Source organism: Sus scrofa, chromosome 16, assembly GCF_054392235.1.
Source record: "Sus scrofa isolate SSC_HxYL_T2T_F1_AM1 chromosome 16, Sscrofa_HxYL_maternal_Yorkshire_Landrace_v2.0, whole genome shotgun sequence".
In the NCBI taxonomy this organism is placed as follows: Eukaryota; Metazoa; Chordata; class Mammalia; order Artiodactyla; family Suidae; genus Sus; species Sus scrofa.
In genome coordinates, this window is record NC_139398.1 from 30,541,169 (window position 1) to 30,562,353 (window position 21,185).

At 43.4% G+C, this 21,185-nt stretch overlaps 1 protein-coding gene across 5 annotated transcripts in view; it reads right to left on the minus strand.

Annotated features, from left to right (window-relative positions):
- The window catches only part of MTMR12 (myotubularin related protein 12), a 77,008-nt gene that overhangs the window by 29,302 nt on the left and 26,521 nt on the right, over positions 1-21,185 (minus strand). For 4 of the 5 annotated variants that reach the window (XR_014831104.1, XR_014831103.1, XR_014831105.1 and 1 more), the window contains exons 2-7: positions 18,734-18,794; positions 16,083-16,225; positions 14,271-14,343; positions 13,007-13,137; positions 11,315-11,408; positions 2,248-2,377 (exon numbers count right to left, since the gene is read on the minus strand). Coding sequence is in view for 2 of the 5 variants with exons in the window: in XM_021077144.2 (XP_020932803.2) it covers positions 2,248-2,377; positions 11,315-11,408; positions 13,007-13,137; positions 14,271-14,343; positions 16,083-16,225; positions 18,734-18,794 (632 nt within the window). In the remaining 3 variants the exon portion in view is untranslated. The remainder of the gene's footprint in view (positions 1-2,247; positions 2,378-11,314; positions 11,409-13,006; positions 13,138-14,270; positions 14,344-16,082; positions 16,226-18,733; positions 18,795-21,185) is intronic. The other variant, XM_085002037.1, reaches the window with a different exon arrangement.

Sequence of the window (21,185 nt, forward strand, 5' to 3'; positions counted from 1 at the left end):
GTTGCCCTTTCTGAGCTCTGTGATTATAAAGATGGGAGGAGGGGCAGGGTGGGGGTGGGGGCGTGTATAAGAAACTTGCCCTGCAGCATCACCCTGGTTTGTGCTGTCAGAGGACAGCTAACCTTGTAAGTGTCTGAGACAGATCAAAATCAGAACTGATCTGCTCAAGACGCTCCTCAGAACCATGGATACAAAACACTCTACAAAAAATACAAATTTTTGGCAACTTAGCAGGGTGTTGGGGAGTATGTTCCAAAACGATAAGATTCAAATTTCCAAAAAAGGACTGTGCAGAATCATCCTTTAAAAATGTAGGTCAGAGCACATCACGCCTGGGCTGAAACTCCTCAGCAATGCGCCACAAATTATGAAAGCATCCAGGCCGTCAGCTTCCACGGGCCCCTCTCCTCTCCGACCTCACCTCCTACTACTCTGCCCCTTGCTCCCTCCTGCCCTGGGGCTCTTCCCCGTTCCTCACACAAGGCAGAGAAGATTCCACCTCAGGGCCTTTGCCCCTGTGGTCCCCTCTGCCTGACCAAGGTCCCGCCAACACCTCCAGCACACCCAAGCCCCTTGCCTGGTCCTATTTCTCCGTAGCATTTACTACCTTTTAATACAGTCTAATTACTCATTTACTCTATCATCATTTTCCTCCCTCTAGAAGGAAAGCTCCAGGAGGGCAGGGATTTTTAGGCTGCATCTCCAGTAGTTGAGACATTGGCTGGCACATAGTAGGCCCTCAAAAATGTTTACTGAATGAATAATCGAAGTGCTTGATAAAAGTAAAGTTAAAACATAATATATATTCAGAAATGCCTCAGAAAGTTTTACATTTAGATTAGATACAATAATGGGAAGAAAATGACCCATATTCAGGAGTTCCTGCTGTGGCGCAATGGGATCAGTGACATCTCTGCAGCACCAGGATGCAGGTTCAATCCCCAGCCCGGCACAGTGGGTTACGGGATCTGATCCCTGGCCATGGGAACTCCATATGCCTCGGGGTGGCCCAAAAAGAAAAAAAAAAAAAAAAAAAAGACACTCACTTTTAAACGTTTTAAGGGATACACTCAGGGTTTTTTAAAAAGCACTGTATTGGTATGGAGAAGGTGGAACCTCACACACTACTGGTGGGAATGTAAAATGGTATAGTGGCTGTGGAAAACAGTCTGGCAGTTCCTCAAAAGGTTAAATGCAGAGTTAATACAAGACCCAGCAACTCCACTCTAGGTATAGACCCAAGAGAAATGAAAATATACATCCACACAAAACCCTGTACACTAATGTTCAGAGCAGCATATTCATAATGGCCAAAAAGGGAAAACAACCCAATCAGTCCACTGACTAAGGAATGGATAAATAAAATGTGGTATATCCATACTGTGGAATATTATCCAGCAGTAATAAAAGAATGAAATTCTGATATATGCTGCAACATGGATGAGCCCTGCCAAACTTCCATGAAGTAAAAGAAACCAGGCACAAAGACCACATGCTATATGATTCCATTCCTATGAAATACATAGAAGAGGCAAATCTATAGAGACAGAAAGTAGATTAGAGGTTGTCTAGGGATCGGGGAGTTGGGGGGACATGGGGAGTGCCTCCCAACGGGGATGGGATCCTTTTGGGGTTGATGAAAATGTTCTAAAATTGACTCTGGTGATGGCGGCACAAACTTGTGAAGGTACCAAAAGAACACCACACGCTTCACATTGGTGAAATGGATGAACTGTGAATTAGACCTCAATATGGGGAGTTCCTGCCATGGTTCAGCGGTTAATGAGCCCGAGTGGTATCCACGAGGACTCGGGTTCGATCCCTGGTCTTGCTCAGTGGGTTAAGGATCTGGGGTTGCTGTGAGCTGTGGCATAGGTCGCAGACGAGGCTTGGATCCCACATTGCTGTGGCTGATGTAGGCTGGCAACTACAACTCCGATTAGACCCCTAGCCTGGGAACCTCCATATGCCGAGGGTGCGGCCCTTTTTAAAAAAAGACCAAAAAAAAAAAAAATATATATATATATATATGCATATATATCTCAATAAAGCTGTTATTAAAGGAAAGCATGGAGCTCTCTTGTGGCTCAGTGGGTTAAGGATTCAGTGTTGTCATTGCAGCAGCTCATCGCTGCTGTAGCATGGGTTCAAGCCCTGGCCTGGGAACTTCTGCATGTTGCGGGTACAGGCAAAAACAAACAAACAAACAAAAAAACAAAACAGGAAAGCACAGCACTGAGGGCTTACCTTTCACAGACTTTATACCCTTCATTGACACTCACTGCTTTGTATTTCATGTTGCCTTTGGTCCGCTCCAGCTCCCAACACCAGTCCTGGAGTGTGTCAAACATTACAGCATGGTTCTTGCGGTCGGTAGCTAAGAAGAAAAATTGAAAAAGACAAAGTCTTGTCATGAAGCACTGGTATCTTAATGAAGTGAAAGTGGATCCCTGGGCCTCAACTTCCTCCATTAAGCCCATTTTTATCCACAAAGAATGAACTCACTGCTTAATCCTAACCTTGTTCCTTTTTTCCGTCATTTATCCAAAGTTATGACTGAGGCTCTGCCTTTTTATACTGGGGGCAGGGAAGGAGCTGTTCTTGTTCCATTCCTTGCAAAAGTAATTTATAGCTCCATTTTCAGTCATCTGACCATGAGATAATTTATATAACATAAAAAGATCCTGTGAAGCACTAAAAGACAGGCTTGGCACAAATACTAAAATAATAAAGTATTTTTAGCCCTACCAATGTGTGCAGAAGATGGCAAACTCATCTGAACAGCATGTCAGATTCCTGAGTGCGAAACCTCCTTTGATTTGAAAATGCACTGCCAAGAAGAGGATTTCTTTTTTTTTTTTGGCCACACCTGAGACATGTGGAAGTTCCCAGGCCAGGGATCGAACCCGGCCACTGCAGTGACCCAAGCCGCTGCAGTGACCACGCCAGATCCTCAATCCCCTGGGCCACAAGAGAACTGGTTTTTGAAAGCCATGAACAAATCAGCCACGGTGAAGGTCAGGGCCTGCCTGCCTAGGGCCGCATCATGGTGACGGGGACTGCTGCCTCAACTCTGCTTGCTAGGAGCAAGTCCCCAGGAGCACTGCACTTATAGCTCAGCAAGTGTGTCCTTGGTCCCCTCCCAAGCCACTGCTTGATGGGGGTGACGAGAACAAAAACAATCTCGTGTATTTACACCTATCAGTTAATTCAAACTTGTGCACATCTTTAAAAAATACGTATTTGTTCCCACCGTGGCTCAGTGGTAACTAACCCAACTAGGATCCATGAGGATGTGGGTTCAATCCCTGGCCCTGCTCAGTGGGTTAAGGATCTGCAGTGCCGTGAGCTATGGTGTAGATCCAAGACGTGGATTGGATCCTGAGTTGCTATGGCTGTGGCGTAGGTCGGCAACTGCAGCTCTGATTCAACCCCTAGCCTGGGAACCTCCGTATGCCACAGGTGCAGCCCTGAAAAGTGGGAGGAGAAAAAGAAAGCATTCTCAAAAAACAAGTGTCTATGGAGTTCCCGTCGTGGCGCAGTGGTTAACGAATCCGACTAGGAACCATGAGGTTGCGGGTTCGGTCCCTGCCCTTGCTCAGTGGGTTAACGATCCGGCGTTGCCGTGAGCTGTAGTGTAGGTTGCAGACGCGGCTCGGATCCTGCGTTGCTGTGGCTCTGGCGTAGGCCGGTGGCTACAGCTCCGATTGGACCCCTAGCCTGGGAACCTCCATATGCCGCGGGAGCGGCCCAAGAAATAGCAACAACAACAACAAAAGACAAAAAGACAAAAAAAAAAAAAAAAAAAAAAAAAAGTGTCTGATAAAACTTCCACCTGCTTTTTTTATTTCACTTGCTCCTTTATTTATTTTTATTACTCAATGAATTTATTACATTTATGGTTGTACAATGATCATCACAATCCAATTTTATAGGATTTCCACCCCACACCCCCAGCGCATCCCCCCACCCAACCTGTCTCCTTTGGAAACTGTAAGTTTGTCAAAGTCTGTGAGTCAGCATCTGTTCTGCAAAGAAGTTCCATCTGTCCTTTTTTCAGATTCCACATGTCAGTGAAAGCATTTGATGTTGGCTGTCTGACAGACTTCACTTAGCATGATAATTTCTAGGTCCATCCATGTTGCTAAAAATGCCAATATTTCATTCTTTTTATGGCTGAGTAATATTCCATTGTGTATATGTACCACATCTTCTGGATCCACTCCTCTGTCGATGGACATTTAGGTTGTTTCCATGTCTTGGCTATTGAAAAGAGTGCTGCAATGAACGTTTGAGTACATGTATCTTTTTGAGTCATGGTTCTCTCTGGATAGATGCCCAGGAGTGGGACTGCTGGATCAAATGGTAGTTCTATTTTTAGTTTTCTGAGGAATCTCCATACTGTTTTCCACAGTGGTTGCACCAATTTACAATCCCACCAACAGTGTCATAGGGTTCCTTTTTCTCCACACCCTCTCCAGCACGTATTGTTTGCAGACTTTTTGATGACAGCCATTCTGGCTGGTGTAAGGTGATAGGTACCCTCATAGTGGTTTTGACTTGCATTTCTCTAATAATGAGTGACGTTGAACATCTTTTCATGTGTTTTTTGGCCATCCATATGTCTTCTTTGGAGAATTGTCTGTTTAGATCTTTTGCCCATTTTTTGATGGGATTGTTTGTTTTTTTTGGTATTGAGTAGTAGGAGGTATTTATAAATTTGGGAGATTAATCCCTGGTCAGTTGATTCATTTGTAAATATTCTCTCCCATTCTGTGGGCTGTCTTTTCATTCTGTTTAGGGTTTCCTTTGCTGTGCAGAAACTTTTAAGTTTGATAAAGTCCCATTTGTTTATTTTGGTTTTCACTGTCATTACTCTAAGAGGTGGATCTGAGAAGATGTTGCTGTCGTTTATGTTGGAGAGTGTTCAGTCTACATTTTCCTCTAAGAGTTTTATAGTATTTGGTCTTATATCTAGGTCTTTAATCCATTTTGAGTTTATTTTTGTGTATGGTGTTAAGGAGTGTTTTAATTTCATTCTTTTCCATGTGGCTGTCCCATTTTCCCAGCACCACTTATTGAACAAGCTGTCCTTTCTCCTTTGTATAGTCTTGCTTCCTTTATCAGAGATTAGTTGGCTGTAAGTACATGGGTTTAATTCTGGGCTTTCTATCCTGTTCCACTGATCTATATGTCTTTCTTTGTGCTAGTACCATGCAGTTTTGACGACTGTTGCTTTGTAGTATAGTCTGAAGTCTGGGAGCCTGATTCCTCCAGCTCCATTTTTCTTTTTCAGGATGTCTTTGGCTAGTCTGGGTCTTTTGTGCTTCCAAACTTTAAAATATTTTGCTCAAGTTCTGTGAAAAAGGTCCTTGGTAATTCGACAGGGATTGCATTGAATCTGTAGATTGCCTTGGGTAGTATAGTCATTTTGATAATATTGACTCTTCAACCCATACCATCAAGAGCATGGTATGTCTTTCCATCTGTTTGTGTCATCTTTGATTTCTTGGGTAGTATAGTCATTTTGATAATATTGACTCTTCAACCCATACCATCAAGAGCATGGTATGTCTTTCCATCTGTTTGTGTCATCTTTGATTTCTTTCATCAGTGTCTTACGGTTTTGAGAGTATAGGTCTTTTGTCTCTTTGGGTAGGTTTACTCCTGGGTATTTTATTCTTTTGGATGCGATGGTAAACTGGATTGCTTCCGTAATTTCTCTTTCTGATCTTTCATTGTTAGTATATAGAAATGCAGTCAATTTCTGTGTTATCAATTTTGTATCCTATGACTTTGCCAGATTCACAGATGAGTTCTAACAGTTTTTTGGTCAAGTCTTTAGGATTCTCTAGGTATAGTATCATGGCATCTGCAAATAGTGATTGATGGTTTTACTTCTTCCTTTCCAACTTGGATTCTTTTTATTTCTTTGACTTCTGTGATTGCTGTGGCTAGGACTTCCAAAACTATGTTGAAGAGCAGTGGTGAGAGCAGACATCCTTGTCTTATTCTTGATCTCAGTGGGAATTCTTTCAGCTTTTCACCATTGAGAATGATGTTAGCTGTGGGTTTGTCATATATGGCCTTTATTATGTTGAGGTAGGTTCCTTCTGTGCCCACTTTCAGAAGGGTTTTTTAATCAGAAATGGGTGTTGGATTTTTGTCAAAGGCTTTTTCTGCATCTGTTGAGAGGATCATACGGTTTTTATTCTTCAGTTTGTTAATGTGGTGTATCACACTGATGGATTTGCGGATACTGAAGAACCCTTGCATCCCTGGAATAAATCCCACTTGATCATGATGTACAATCCTTGTAATGTATTGTTGGATGTGGTTTGCTAGTATTTTGTTGAGGATTTTTGCATCGATGTTCATCAGTGAAGTTGGCCTGTAATTTTCTTTTCTGTGTGATATCTTTGTCTGTTTGGTATCAGGGTGATGGTGGTCTCATAGAATGAGTTTGGGAGTGTCCCTTCCTCTGCGATTTTTTGGAACAGTTTCAGAAGGATAGGTGTTAGCTCTTCTTTAAATGTTTGATAGAATTCACCTCTGAAGTCATCTGGTCCTGGACTTTTGATTGTTGGAAGTTTTTTATTTATTTATTTTTTTATTTCTTTTTGTCTTTTTGCTATTTCTTTGGGCCGCTCCCGCGGCATATGGAGGTTCCCAGGCTAGGGGTCGAATTGGAGCTGTAGCTCCTGGCCTACACCAGAGCCACAGCAACGCAGGATCCGAGCCGAGTCTGCAGCCTACACCACAGCTCACGGCAACGCCGGATCATTAACCCACTGAGCAAGGGCAGGGACCGAACCCGCAACCTCATGGTTCCTAGTCGGATTCGTTAACCACTGCGCCACGATGGGAACTCCGGAAGTTTTTAATCACAGCTTCGATTGCAGTTCTTGTGATGGGTCCATTCATCTTTTCTATTTCATCTTGGTTTAGTCTTGGAAGATTGTACTTTTCTAAGAATTGGTCCATTTCTTCTAGGTTTTCCATTTTATTGGCATATAGTTACATATAGTAGTTTCTTATGATCCTCTGTATTTCTGTGATGTCCGTTGTTACTTCTCCTTTTTCATTTCTGATTTTATTGATTTGAGTCCTCTCTTTTTCTTGATGAGTCTGGCTAAGGGTTTATCCATTTTGCTGATCTTTTCAAAGAACCAGCTTTCTGTTCCATTGATCTCTTCTATGGTTTTCTTCATTTCTACTTAATTGATTTCTGTTCTGATCTTTATGATTTCTTTCCTTCTGCTAACTTTAGGTCTTGTCTGTTCTTCTCTCTTGAGCTGCTTTAGATGTAAAGTTAGCTTGTTTATTTGAGCTTTTTCCTGTTTCCTGAGGTGGGCTTGTATTGCTATAAAATAAAGCGCCTTTTGCAGCATCGCATAGGTTTTGGAGGGTGGTATCTTTGTTGTCATTTGCTTCTAGATATTTTTTAATCTCCTCTTTGATTTCCTCAGTGAACCATTGGTTGTTTAGTAGCATGTTGTTTAGCTGCCACGTGTTTTTTTTTTTTTTCCACCTGCTCCTTTTAATGAAACCAGATCATAGTACAAAGGATGATAATAAGATTAACTTTTTTTTTTAAGTAGTTAAGTTTATACAGCACTTGGTATGTGCCAGGTGCTGTTCTGAGCATATTTCATTTAAAAACTCAATCCCCACAACCCTATGGGACAGGTGGTAATATTTCCTCAATTTTACAGAAGGGGCACAGAAAGGTCAAGTAACTTGTCCAGTGTCATAAAGCTAAGCAATGGCAGAGCTGGAATCAAATCTAGGCAGCAGTCCAGGAAATTCCCATAAAGTAATGAATGTAAAAGAAGTCCCCCATGGACATAAGTAATAATAATACAATGCATAATAGATCATTTTCTTATCAATACAGCTAAGTTCTTCCCTAAAATACCCTGTCATAAAAGCATTTAGTACCTTTCAGCTCAAGCACATCTGTGAATTATTATGATTATTATTTTTTTTTTGCTTTTTAGGGCTGCATCTGCAGCATATAGAGGTTCTCAGGCTAGGGGTCGAATTGGAGCTACAGCTGCTGGCCTACACCACAGCCACAGCCACGTGGGATCTGAGCCACGTCTGTGGTCTACACCACAGCTCACTGCAATGTCAGATCCTTAACCCACTGAGGCCAGGGATCGAACCCGCATGGTTTTTTTTTTTTTTTTTGTCTTTTTGTCTTTTGTTGTTGTTGTTGTTGCTATTTCTAGGGCCGCTCCCGCGGCATATGGAGGTTCCCAGGCTAGGGGTCCAATCGGAGCTGTAGCCACCGGCCTACGCCAGAGCCACAGCAACGCGGGATCCGAGCCGCGTCTGTAACCTACACCACAGCTCACGGCAACGCCGGATCGTTAACCCACTGAGCAAGGGCAGGGACCGAACCAGCAACCTCATGGTTCCTAGTCGGATTCGTTAACCACTGCACCACAACGGGGACTCCACATCTGTGAATTACTAAGCCTGAGAATAATGAAAGATTTCAGATTGCAAAGCACCCCCCTACAAATCCCTACTTAGTGAAAAAGCTCATCAGTCAATTTGCATCATCATTAGAGACTTCACTTCCCAAAAAAAATGGAGGTTGAAAGGAGACGATAAAGGGGCTAAAATTCAGATAGAAGAGAAGATGTTACATATCCTGAGCTTCCTGGCACAAAAAGCCACCGCAAGGTAATGAAACTGCCAGGGTCAGTCAAAGTAAAGGTTCTGGCACCCAGCTTGACATGTGCCAGGAAGCTGTCAAACAGTCCTGTGCTGGGTCCAGACCAAGAGCCAGGATATAAGGAAGAGGCAGAGTTCCCAAAAACAAGAGTAAGATTTTCAAACATAGACACAATAAATGTTTATATAAGTTAGAGGAATCAACAAAGACCTCCTATTTTATATGTCATATTGCAACAAGCTGTTGTCAGCCAGTACCCAGTTAATCAGCACATACACATACTGCACAGTGAAAAGGTCATTTCAAAGATGAACTTACTGAATTAAGGAACAGGTTTTATGTTTAGCCTGACAGTAGTGCTAAATGTATCTCATACTGACACGAGATCCTCTGGACGTTGTCTGTCCTGAACAAGCAGTTACACTCTCAATTACCCCTCATTCAACGACTGCACCCCACGCACCATGCAAACAATTTACAATCGTCGCAGCACTCCAAGGGAAGCATTAATACTGCAATTTTTAAGTGAGAAAACAGGCTCCAAGAGTTAAATGTCATCCCCAGGATCACACAGCTCTGGTTAGCTGGGCAAGGATTTGAACTCAGGTGGGACAGTTCTCCAAATTCAGACCCTTTCTACTAAATCACCATAGTTCCCAAAATGCAACCCGCTCTCTTTAGCCCTCTGCACATCTCTGCACAGGCCAAAGACTCCTGTGTGCGTGCCAGACACTCCCCCATCTCCACCTGTAGCTCAGTCACAGCCTTCGCCTTGGATAGCCCTCCCACCAGGGCACACATCCCTCTGTCTGACTTGAGGCTCTTAGAGGGCAGGGATTTAGACTTGTTCATCTCCCCAAGGGCCCAACCCACAGCAAGCGTTTGATAAACATTTACCAAGTGAGCAGTTAATGACAATGCAACTCAGCATGTCAGAAAGTATGCATGATAAATGAGGTTAAACTAGCATGCCAGTTCCCTGGTGAAAAGCACAAGGCACACAGGCGCACTAAACATCAATTTCACGTTAAGGATGATGGGCAGAGGGGTTCGATGTACATGATTGACACTGCTGGGTGTTCCCGTTGTGGCGCAATGGAAACGAACCCGACTACAAACCATGAGGATGCCAGTCTGATCCCTGGCCTTGCTCGGTGGATTACAAATCCGGCATTGTCGTGAGCTGTGGTGTGGGTCGCAGACGCGGCTCGGATCCCGTGTTGCTGTGGCTGTGGTGCAGGCTGAGGCTACAGCTCCGATTCGACCCCTTGCCTGGGAACCTCCATATGCCGTGCGTGTGGCCCTGAAAAGACAAAAAGACAAACAAAACAAAACAAACCACTGTGCATTTACGTGTGAAAGTTGTTAAAGAGGGTAAATCCTAAGAGTTCTCATCACAAGGAAAAAAAATGTTTTTCTATGTCTTTAATCTTGTATACGAGATGAAGGATATTCATTAAACTTTTTGCGGTAATTATTCCATGATGTATGTAGGTTAAATCACTATGCTGTATGCCTTAAAACTTTTTTTTTTTTTGGCTGCGCCCACAGCGTGCAGAAGTTCCCGGGTCAGGGATTGAAACGGAGCCACAGCTGCAACCCAAGCCAGAGCAGGGACATCACCAGGTCTTAATCTGCTGAGCCACCAACTTTATACCTTAAGTATGAAGGGAACTTCATACTTAAGTATGAAGTATTTGTGAAGTACTTAAGAACTTCATACCTTAAGTATTAAGGAAACTTCATACCTTAATCTTAAACAGTACTGTGTGCCAATGATATCTCAATACAACTGGAAGAAAAAAATAAAAATGCTAGCTTGGAATTTTAAGCAAAAGAAGAGTGGGTAGAACAAGTGAACAGATGGAGAGGTGAGATCCAGAGAAGGAAGAAGACAGACATCTGTGGAAACACTAATTCAATGCTAGGCACTGTTAATAGCTAATGCAGATGACCAAAGTTTCTTACTTAAAAGATTGCTCTTTTACAGTGAATAGAATGGAAAACATTTGGAATTTTAAGTTTTCTAATCAAACTAGTTTTCTGATGTGTTGTCTTATACCCAACTATTCTATTTCTCCCTAAAATATTTGCTATACAGCATGTTTTCATTGCTGAAAAACTTACTAGAATGCAAGACATTTTGTAGAGTCTTATGAAATGAAATCAAATATACTCAAGTAGAAAAAAGAACCCATGGACAAGGAGTTCCCATTGTGGCACAGCAGAAACAAATCCAACTAGTATCCATGAGGATGTAGGTTCTATCCCTGGCCTCGCTCAGTGGGTCAGGGTTCCAGTGTTGCCTTGAGCTGTGGTGTAGGTCACGCACTTGGCTTGGATCCCACTTTGCTGTGGCTGTGGTGTAGGCCCAGCAGCTGTAGCTCCGATTTGACCCCTAGCCTGGGAATCTCCATATGCTATGGGTGTGGTTGTGAAAATAAATAAAAGAAAGAAAGAAAGCAACAAAGATGACAGGAAAAAAAATTTTTAAGACATCTGAATGAATCACCCAAGCAAGAAATGACCAATTGCAGAGAAGCAGGAGGGGAACCACAGATGGGTTTTCTCCCATAAGTTACAGGTAGGAACCGGAAGGGTCTTGGCTACCTGCAGATGAAACCTCACCTGTATTGTTCTGTGCTGCAGTTGCATAGGAAAACAGGAACAATCTTTTAAGTAGTTTTGGAGCCTGGGTATGATGAATTATGCCACTGACAATCTAGAAGAGAACCAAGCAATGGAAAGAGTCATGCTTTTGGCAGATAAACTTGAGAGAGTTATGCTTTTGCCAGATAAACTTGAGAGAGACAAGAACCAAGTTGTCTAGGTTTTCAGTAACGCTAATGGGTTCTGATGGGCAGCATGCCAACTCTTGTTGAGGTCTGTATCTGTAATGTTATCTCTGGGAATAATGCCAAATAAACAGAATGCTAACCATTTTGTCAGATTTTTTAAGAGCTTTAAATTTCCAAAGCAATTTTTTACACTTAAGTCTAATTTCTCAAAAACAAAGCGCTAAAAAAATTAAGTGCTATATTCAGATACTTCAAAAATGTGACTTGTCAAAGACACACAGGTGACATCAGATAAAAACGAAGATGCTTAGCTATCCTGATCTACTTCCTGTGGCCTTGAGAATATTCTGGAAGATAAGGAAATCAGGAGTTCCCGTCATGGCTCAGTGGTTAGCGAATCCAACTAGGAATGATGAGGTGGCGGGTTCAATCCCTGGCCGTGCTCAGTGGGTTAAGGATCCGGCATTGCCGAGAGCTGTGGTGTAGGTTGCAGACGCGGCTCAGACCTCACGTTGCTGTTGCTGTGGCTGTGGCGTAGGCTGGCAGCTACAGCTCCGATTCGACCCCTAGCCTAGGAACCTCCATATGCTGTGGGAGCAGCCCAAGAAATGGCAAAAGGACCAAAAAAAAAAAAAAAAAAGATAAGGAAATCAATCCATTGTGCCTTTTGTCTGAAGTTCTCAACAAAAGTGTGTTTAGAGAGACGACTAAAATCATCATTCAAAATGAAGTTTCTGGCTCCTCTGGCAATTTTCCTTATCTATACCACTCTTTTTCCTGCTCACAACAGACACTAAAATCATGTTTATTATTCTAACTGAACCACCACACTACATGGAAGAAAATTAAAAGGCTTCCTAAAAAGAATGCATAACTCACTGTAGCCAAAAACAACGCATATAAGTTTCCCCTGATATATCTACCATGACTGTGGCCAGCCTGAAATCTTCAGTATCTTAAGAGAAATCCTGGAAGTTATGATAACCATGGAAACCAGTTACATTATCTCAATGTGCTGCAGCAACCAGATTAAGTAAGTGACCAAATGTGCAGGCTTATTTGGTGACTTGCTTTTTGCTCATCTGACCCATGTACCTCCTCCTCCTTCCATGGGTAACCACAGCCTCCCAGATGTCAACTCATTCATTCCAGGAGCTGGGGGTCACTGCTGCTGCCTTCTGGGAAGGCTGTCAGAGGTGAGCGGAGAGGGCTGCTTCTAGCAGTTCCATCTTCCCCTTTCCCCCACTGCCTTCTGACCCTGCTTTACCACCTCCCATCCTCTGGAGGCTCCGGGAACAAAAACACTATAAACAGAAGGACTGAAGGTAGCATGTGCCAAGATAATACAGTCATGCGCTACCAAATCAGCTCTCAATTCAAATCTAAGCACACAGATTGTAACTGATTTCAACTTTACAGAGTGATAGGCTCCCCACGACCTTCGGGAATTGGAAGTAAGAACTAGAGTTAGTGGGGAAAACCTGATGGGAAATAAAACCTAAAAACACATGCAACTAGTTACCCTTTTGACTTCCTCTTCTTTTGTGTACCTCAGACAAAAGTGGAATACCCGGAGGTCTTTGCAGTGGATGATGAGTGTCTCAGGGTATTTCTTCAGCTGTCCAAAGAGAGTCTTTTTTTTCTCATCAAACACTACACATCAACAATGAAATTAAGAAGGAAAATCATGTTATAAGGAAAATCAAGTTTCAAGTTAATGCTAAAGTAACAAGGTAGACGATCTACTTCTAAGGACACCTCTCAAAAGTGAGAGAAAAGCTCTACCTTCTAAGTAACTGTCGGCAAGGGCCCAGTCCCACCCAGCAGGGGCCCTGGTTCTCCAAGAACAGCCAAGGTTCCTCATTCCTCCCGAGGAAGCACAAAACCAAAAAAAAGACTGGCCACTGTCAGCAGAACTGACTTGTGCAGAAAACCCAACTCTGGAAAGTGAAATTATAAAAGATGGAAGGGAGCTCCCTGGGGATGTGCTTTGGGGACAGTCAAATCCTGGACTCATGGTTAAGGCCCTCCGGACACGCCCCCACCTCCACCCCAGAGTTTGGAACCCGCAGGGTCTGTTGGTGCTGGGAACACCATAAACGCTACTGGAAGATTTCTGACAAAGCCCTGACTACAAAAATAGAGAAGTGGAGCAGAGAGAGGCTTGTTTAGTCAGTAGCAAAGACACTCAAGAGCACCACAACAGACCTTTATCAGGTTAGCCTTTAAGACAAAAAAAAAAAAAAAAGGAAATCTTTGGGAGTTCCTGTCATGGCGCAGCGGAAACGAATCCAACTAGGAACCATGAGGTTGCGGGTTCAATCCCTGGCCTTGCTCAGTGGGTTAAGGATCAAGCATTGCCGTGAGCTGTGGTGCAGGATGCAGACTCAGCTCAGATTTGGTGTTGCTGTGGCTGTGGTGTAGGCCAGCAGCTGCAGTTCTGATTAGACCCCTAGCCTGGGAACTTCCAAATGCTGTGAGTGTGGCCCTAAAAGACAAAAAAAGAAAAATAAAAGAGTAAGACCTGCACAGCTAACACTGACATATGATCAACATCTAATATGTAATGGCATCATGAAAGAACAGGTTCCAAGTTCAAGCCCACTCCTCCAGCTAAGTGACTCCAAATAAGCCACTTTACACCTCATTTTTATCATTCACAAAACTGATTTTAACAAGGTAAATATGTGAAGAAATTTTAGTCAACTATAAAGGGACCAAAAAATAATCATTATCAGTTACACTTTCGAAGACTGACAACACCCCAGGGGAAAACAGAAACTTACCTCCATAAATCTGGTCAACACAGTGGAGTGTAATGTCATTTTCTCCTACGACCTTATTCTTAAATTGGGTTTCCTACAAAATTCAAAAAGAAACAACTGTTGACTCCTTTCTGTGTACTGTTAGACATTTATAGGCAGAGCAAATCACCATTCTCCACTTGCATATTAAGAAAAATGGGGTGGGGGGATGTGCTGGGGTGTGGGATGGAAATCCTATAAAACTGGACTATAATGATCATTGTACAACTCTAAATGTAATAAATTAATTGAGTAATTTAAAAAAAGAAGGAAAATGGGGAGGGATAGGAGAAATGGGTGAAGGTGGTCAAAAGGTGCAAACTTTGATCATAAATAAATAGATAAGTCCTCGGGATATAACGTACAGCATGGAGACTATAATTAACACTGCGTTGTGCATTTGAAAATTGCTAAGATGGTAGATTTTAAAAGTTCCCATCACAAGAAAAAACTTTTGTGTACATATAGAATTTAATCACTTTGTTGTACAGCAGAAATTACCACAATACAAAATATATCAAAATCATTATACTGTATGTACCCTTAAACTAATACAATGTTGGAGTTCCTGTCGTGGCGCAGTGGTTAACGAATCTGACTAGGAACCATGAGGTTGCAGGTTCGATCCCTGGCCTTGCTCAGTGGGTTAAGGATCCGGCGTTGCCGTGAGCTGTGGTGTAGGTTGCAGACACAGCTTGGATCCCGCATTGCTGTGGCTCTGAGGTAGGCCGGCGGCTGCAGCTCCGCTTCGACCCCTAGCCTGGGAACCCCCATGTGCCGTGGGAGTGGCCCTAGAAAAGGCAAAAAAGAAAAAAAAAAAAAAAAAAAAAAACCGAATACAATGTTATGTCAATTATATCTCAATAAACCAGGAAAAAATGAAAAGGTATACTTTTTTTCCTTTGTTTCATTTTTTGTTGTTGTCGTTTTGAAAAGGTATACATTCTTTAAAAAACTGAACAAAGAGGGAAATGTAGTCCATCCCCAAGAAAGGGACACTGAAGGAGTGAAGTGTATGAGAAATGCGGAAAGCGCTCATTTTCAAACCCAGGCAGGACTTGCTGTTTCCTGGCTGCTCCCAGGCCACCTAAGAGCCCTTTAGAGGTTCTGGGAAGTGGCACATGCAGGTTCAGACCTGTCCACGCAGACGCACACAGGTAAGTGACAGAGCTTCAGGAAGAAAACCCCAAGTTTCTGTAAATGCTGTCTTTCTACAGGACTAGGAACCAAGCTGCTAGAGCAACAGGAGCACAGAAGCCCATGCTTTGAAGTGGCTGGTTCCTGCTGTCACACGGCGCACTCTGAGGGGTGTGGGCGTTCACCTCCCTCCACTGCTCGTTCTTCATAAGTGGGACGAGGACACTACTTCTTGGTGCAGAGTAAACTCAAACACAAGTGCTGCCCTCAGCCCCAGTTTCATAACTCAGTTCCTGAATTTGAAGAAGAGTTAAGTACAGAGGAAACATGAGGAACTAGCCTGTTTGGGGAGATGTGACTCCCATGAGTGCTATGTACTGCACTAAAACACAGAAGAAAACAAAAAGCTTCCCATGTCAACCTAGGAAGTCAAACGCTAGCCAGTGTGACGTGAGGCACTGGTGGGAAACTGCAGAGGGTCCTCCCACTGAAAGGAGATGCCAAAGGACAGAGAGCAAACCAGTGGTGAGAAGGACTCTGGTCGCTGTGGGTATGTGTGTGTGTTGGGGGGCGAGCAACTGAGAAGCTGGGAAAAGAGAGAGTGGGGCTGCAAGGGCACCGCTCCCCTGAACTCAGCCAAACGCAGCTCATACGTACATCATTATCCAATGCGGATTCATCGTCGCCCAAGAAAGAGATCTTGAAGTCTGTGCAGACCAGCCTTCCATAGATCCCACGCTGACAGGAATCTTCCTGGACACACTTGAGCACTGTGCTGGCTTCACAGAGCAGCTGTTCACCTGCTCGAAACCAAAACAAGGCCCCTTTAGTCCTCAGGGAACACACAGAATGCGAACAGTACAAGCTTCCCCAGCTCTATGCCCGCAAAGACAAACACACGCTACGATGCAGCTCAGGAGCTGCTAAACCAAGGGGAGAAGATGAAGCGGAGTGGAGACCACAGAGAAGTGAAATCACAATGGTTCAGACACACTTGCACACGGGGCATTTCTCTGTCTCCTCACGGTGAAGAGCAGACCTTTCCAAATGGCTGGAAATGGCCTCGCTACACGTGCAAGCACAGGTGTTCATGTTTTTATCACTTGGACCCAAGCGGTACCCTAGGTGAGCAAAGCCAGAAAGGCTGGCCAGCGTCCTCTGGATGGAGCGCTTGGCCCCCTTTCCAGGGCAAGTGGGCCCTTCCTCCCCCCCAGAACTGCTGAAAGAGGGCGGGTGTCTCCCTGGCCAGGGCCCTCAGGCAGCTTCCTCAGGCACAGAGGGCGCAGCACAATCACATTCATTCTGGCTTCACGGACAGGGATGGGAGGAAAAGGGAGGTCAGGGGTTTGTGGGAAAAAACAGTGTTTCCTCTCTTTCTTAGTTGAGGGTATTTCCTCTCAGTGTGTCACCTTTCCTGCTCTATCTGCAGACGCCCAGCAGCATGAGAAGCTCTATTTCCTGGTGACAGAGAATACTTCTCTACAGTCAAAAAGATGAGGATTTAGGGAGAGGCAGGAAGTGGAGAAGCTCATGAGGGCTTGGATGTCTGAGTGAGGGCAGGAACAAAGAGAAGGATACAGGGGACATGAAAAAAAGGTGAAAATACTTTGCAACAAGAAAGGAAAAAAAAGGAATTTTCCAAGTTCTCTTATAGCACAGAGAGTTAAAAATCCACCGTTGTCATTGCAGGGGCTTGGATCTCTGCTGTGGCAAGGGTCTGATCCCTATCCTAGGAACGTCCATATGCCAGAGGCCAGCCAAAAACCGGGGGGGGGGGGATTTTCTTCTCATCCAACAGACAAACATCTTCTCCTCAGAATCTCCCTCTGGTTATTTCCTTTAATGTCCCTAAATATACTGTTTGGTTCAGAATTCATTTGGTCTAACTTTCAAAATGAAAACAAAGAAGAATTTCAGACACTAAGACTTCTAAGGAGTTAATTACTATGGGAATCCTCAGCCACCAGGTCAGCCTCTACAGACACCACAGAGCCTGAAGAAAACAATCACGTCAGGGCCTCCTTAGGGTTTCAAATAGTTCCAGAAAAAGTGCTTCAGCTGAGTCCGGGGTGGAAGACCTGTGAGCATGGCTTCCTGTGCTTTCAACTCCTGGTGTGAAACAGCTTTTAATGGCGAGCTTCTCGCAAGACCAGGCAAGCCATATGGGTCTGTGGTCATGCCCTGCAGACCAGACACCAGCACACAGGGTGGAACAGGACATGCCGGGGTGGGGCTGGGGCTCCGCAAGCACGGCCCGCTGCGCCACTCTTATCCGCTGGGAGCGGACAGAGTCTCGAGTCATGGCTGCAGGAGCTGGAAGAAATCTTAATCTAGTCTCAAAAACTGAGGCTGCACACCTAGAAGAGACTGTCAGGAAATCCAGGGGTCCAGGGGATGGGAGAACATGCATAGCACTAAGCTAAAAACAAAAGTAAATTTCAGAATCTATAACCGAAGCAAAGACAATAGGATATATGGATTGAGGACTATGCCATTATCATGGGGAAAAGCCTTTAACACATAAACATTTTTTAAAAAGTTATAGATGCTGATATATTTACCAAGTAAGGTGGATCAATCAGAAACGTGTGCTTATTCATTCTCATCCTCCCTATAAAATGGAATAAAATTACAAGTACCAGAACAAGGCCTCTATTGTTTTGGGAAGATGTTCTTAAAAATACTTATGGAAAAAAGCCATTTGAGATCAGAAAAAAGTAAATGGAAGGACTGAATGCACAATTCACAGGAGAGCTACATACAGGAGGGCTATACCAAGTAGTTTCTGTTTGTGAATTCAGAAATGATTAAAACTTAAGCTACGGAAAGTCTCTCCTGCATCTCAAAAAAAAATAAATAAATAAAAATTCCCACCAAGCCAGGCTCCTCGGTGATGACCTAAGAGCAAAGCCCTGGCAGCCCCACAGTTGCTTAAAGCCCAGTGCATGTGGAGTGTAGCGCTCTGTGGGGGACCAGAATTTCCCTGACTAGGGGACCAGAAAACTTGATGAAGCCAAGTAAGGCAACCTGAAAAAAGGCCTCATTTGCTTAGAAAAGAGGTGAGAATGTCCTAGGGTTATTTTTATCAGCTATGGGGAAGGGGAAACAAATTCTTTCTTGATGTTGTAATATTCAGTCCCAGGTGTGCAGTTATTGAACTAAAGACCTTGATATTTTTGCCCAACTCATTACTGTCACACACTGTCTGGATGAAAACAAAGGAGTTTATATATAGAGCTACTAGGGATGACATAATTTATCGCTGGCTTTGAATTGCACACAAGGTAGGATGCTAACATGACTGTTACCTGGCAACAAGTGAAGAGTTACTTCCTTCTCTGTTACTTCCTTTTCGTTTGTGTGAATTTCCTAAAAGAGAAGAGCAAAGGGTGATATTTTTCTTTGTTTAAGGGCTCAAAATGAATAACAAAAAGCTATGTTTTCAGAATACACACTAAAACACCATATGCACAGAGGAGCTTTTTGTTTATTTGACAAGCTAGTTGTTTGGGTTTCTTAAGTACTTTAACTGAAGGAACTCAGAAAATTCCAACAAGTTAGTTCCATGTATTACATTATTTATTTAGGGTCAACATCTATTAGTTGTCTCAAGCAGAGGGACAGGGGTGGGCACTCTGCAAGTAAAGGGACAAATGTCACACAGCAAAGTAAGGCAGCTCAGGCAGAATCAGGAAGAGAATGGAAGCCAGTCCACAGAACAACCCCCCTCTTCCCCAGCGAGGATCAAGGGAACAAAACAAGACTACTGTGTGTTTTTGAGAGAAAATGGACCAGTGTCAAGGGCTTGAAGGTAAAAATAGGAAAAAAATGAATGTACTTGGTCAATCCTGATCCCTCTACTCTGTAGCAGGCCAGGGCTCAGGCAAAGGCAGCTGGGCACGCTGTGGCCCATTCTAAGTTACCTAAAACCACAGGACAGTGCCACAGGATGCCACTGCTGCCAGTCAAGGAATCGAGGCCAGGCTCTGCGCCACTGTTTCTCAATAAAAATATCTTCAAATGCTTCTATGTTGGGTTGTGTTTATCATACATTCAAAGATAATGAGCATCACTCATTATTAGAGAAATGCAAATCAAAACCACTCTGAGGTACCACCTTACACCAGCCAGAATGGCCATCATCCAAAAGTCTACAAACAATAAGTGCTAGAGAGCGTGTGGAGAAAAAGGAACCCTATGACACTGTTGGTGGGATTGTAAATTGGTGCAACCACTGTGGAAAGCAGTATGGAAATTCCTCAGAAAACTAAACATAGAACTACCATTTGATCCAGCAATCCCACTCCTGGGCATCTATCCAGAGAAAACCACGACTCGCAAAGACACATGTACTCAAACGTTCATTGCAGCACTCTTTTCAATAGCCAAGACATGGAAACAACCTAAATGTCCATCGACAGAGGAGTGGATCCAGAAGAGGTGGTACATATACACAATGGAATATTACTCGGCCATCAAAAAGAACGAAATACCAGCATTTTTAGCAACATGGATGGATCTAGAAACTATCATGCTAAGTGAAGTCAGCCATACAATGAGACACCAACATCCAATGCTTTCACTGACATGTGGAATCTGAAAAAAGGACAGATGGAGCTTCTTTGCAGAACAGATGCTGACTCACAGACATTGAAAAACTTATGGTCTCTGGAGGAGACAGTTTGGGGGGTGGGGAGATGTGCTTGGGCTGTGGGATGGAAATCCTATGAAATCAGATTGTTATGATCATTATACAACTACAGATGTGATAAATTCATTTGAGTAATAAAAAAATGAAAAAAAAAACAAAGATAATGAGCAATCCTTAATGAATTAATGGACCAAAACAATCATCTAAAAGGCTGTTACTATAACAAATAGAGAGGCAAGTTGGGCCTCCTCATCAACCTACCCCACCACCTATGAAGAATTCTTGCCTAATGATCTAACCTCAAGCTGCGTGAGATTCTATGTCAACCCACTGATTTATAAGAACCCTGGGACAGACACATTAAATGACACCACAGGGATGCAACCAGTCAAATCCTGACTGTGAGAAATTCTACAAAACACGAGTTCTCTCAACAAATAAAAATGGAATATTTTTATTTCATTTTGGGTAGAAGTCTCTGGGTGGTATGAGTTTTCTGAATTTGTTGATTCAGACTGAAGCACAGCATCAGAAGAAACTTGGGTACAGCCAAGGTAGGGAGAGACCAGACAGCCCACCTTGAGGCTGAAGGATAAGAACAACGTCATGGCCTCCTGGGAGAACCTGTTTTTGAGTGTGGAGACGACTCAGTTTTGGAGAGAACGATGATTTCCATCCCAGGAGATGCCCATAAATCAAGCCTCTCTGAGGCAGTGCTTCTCAAACCTGCAGAGAGTCAGATCCTCTGGGGAGCTTGTTAGCTCTGCAGACACTCGGCCCCACCACACGCCTGAGGAAGCAGAGTGTGGGGGCTGCAGCTGGGCCTCAGGTTTTGTAAAAGCTCCCCAGATGACTCTTGATGCACTGCTCTAGGTTACACAAGAGGGACTATTGTTGCAAATGTAAATGCTCTGAGTGTTTTGATAATTTAGAAATTCTTGTTGAGAGTTTTCAAGATCTGTCATTGACAAAGAACTAAATTAAAGCATAATTATTTTTGACAGGCTTATCATCTTTCTCTGAGGAAAGCGAAGCGAATTCATTAAATTCAATTGGCTGTCAGAACTCCAGCAATCATCTTCAGTGCTTGGAACTCCAGTTCAAAACCT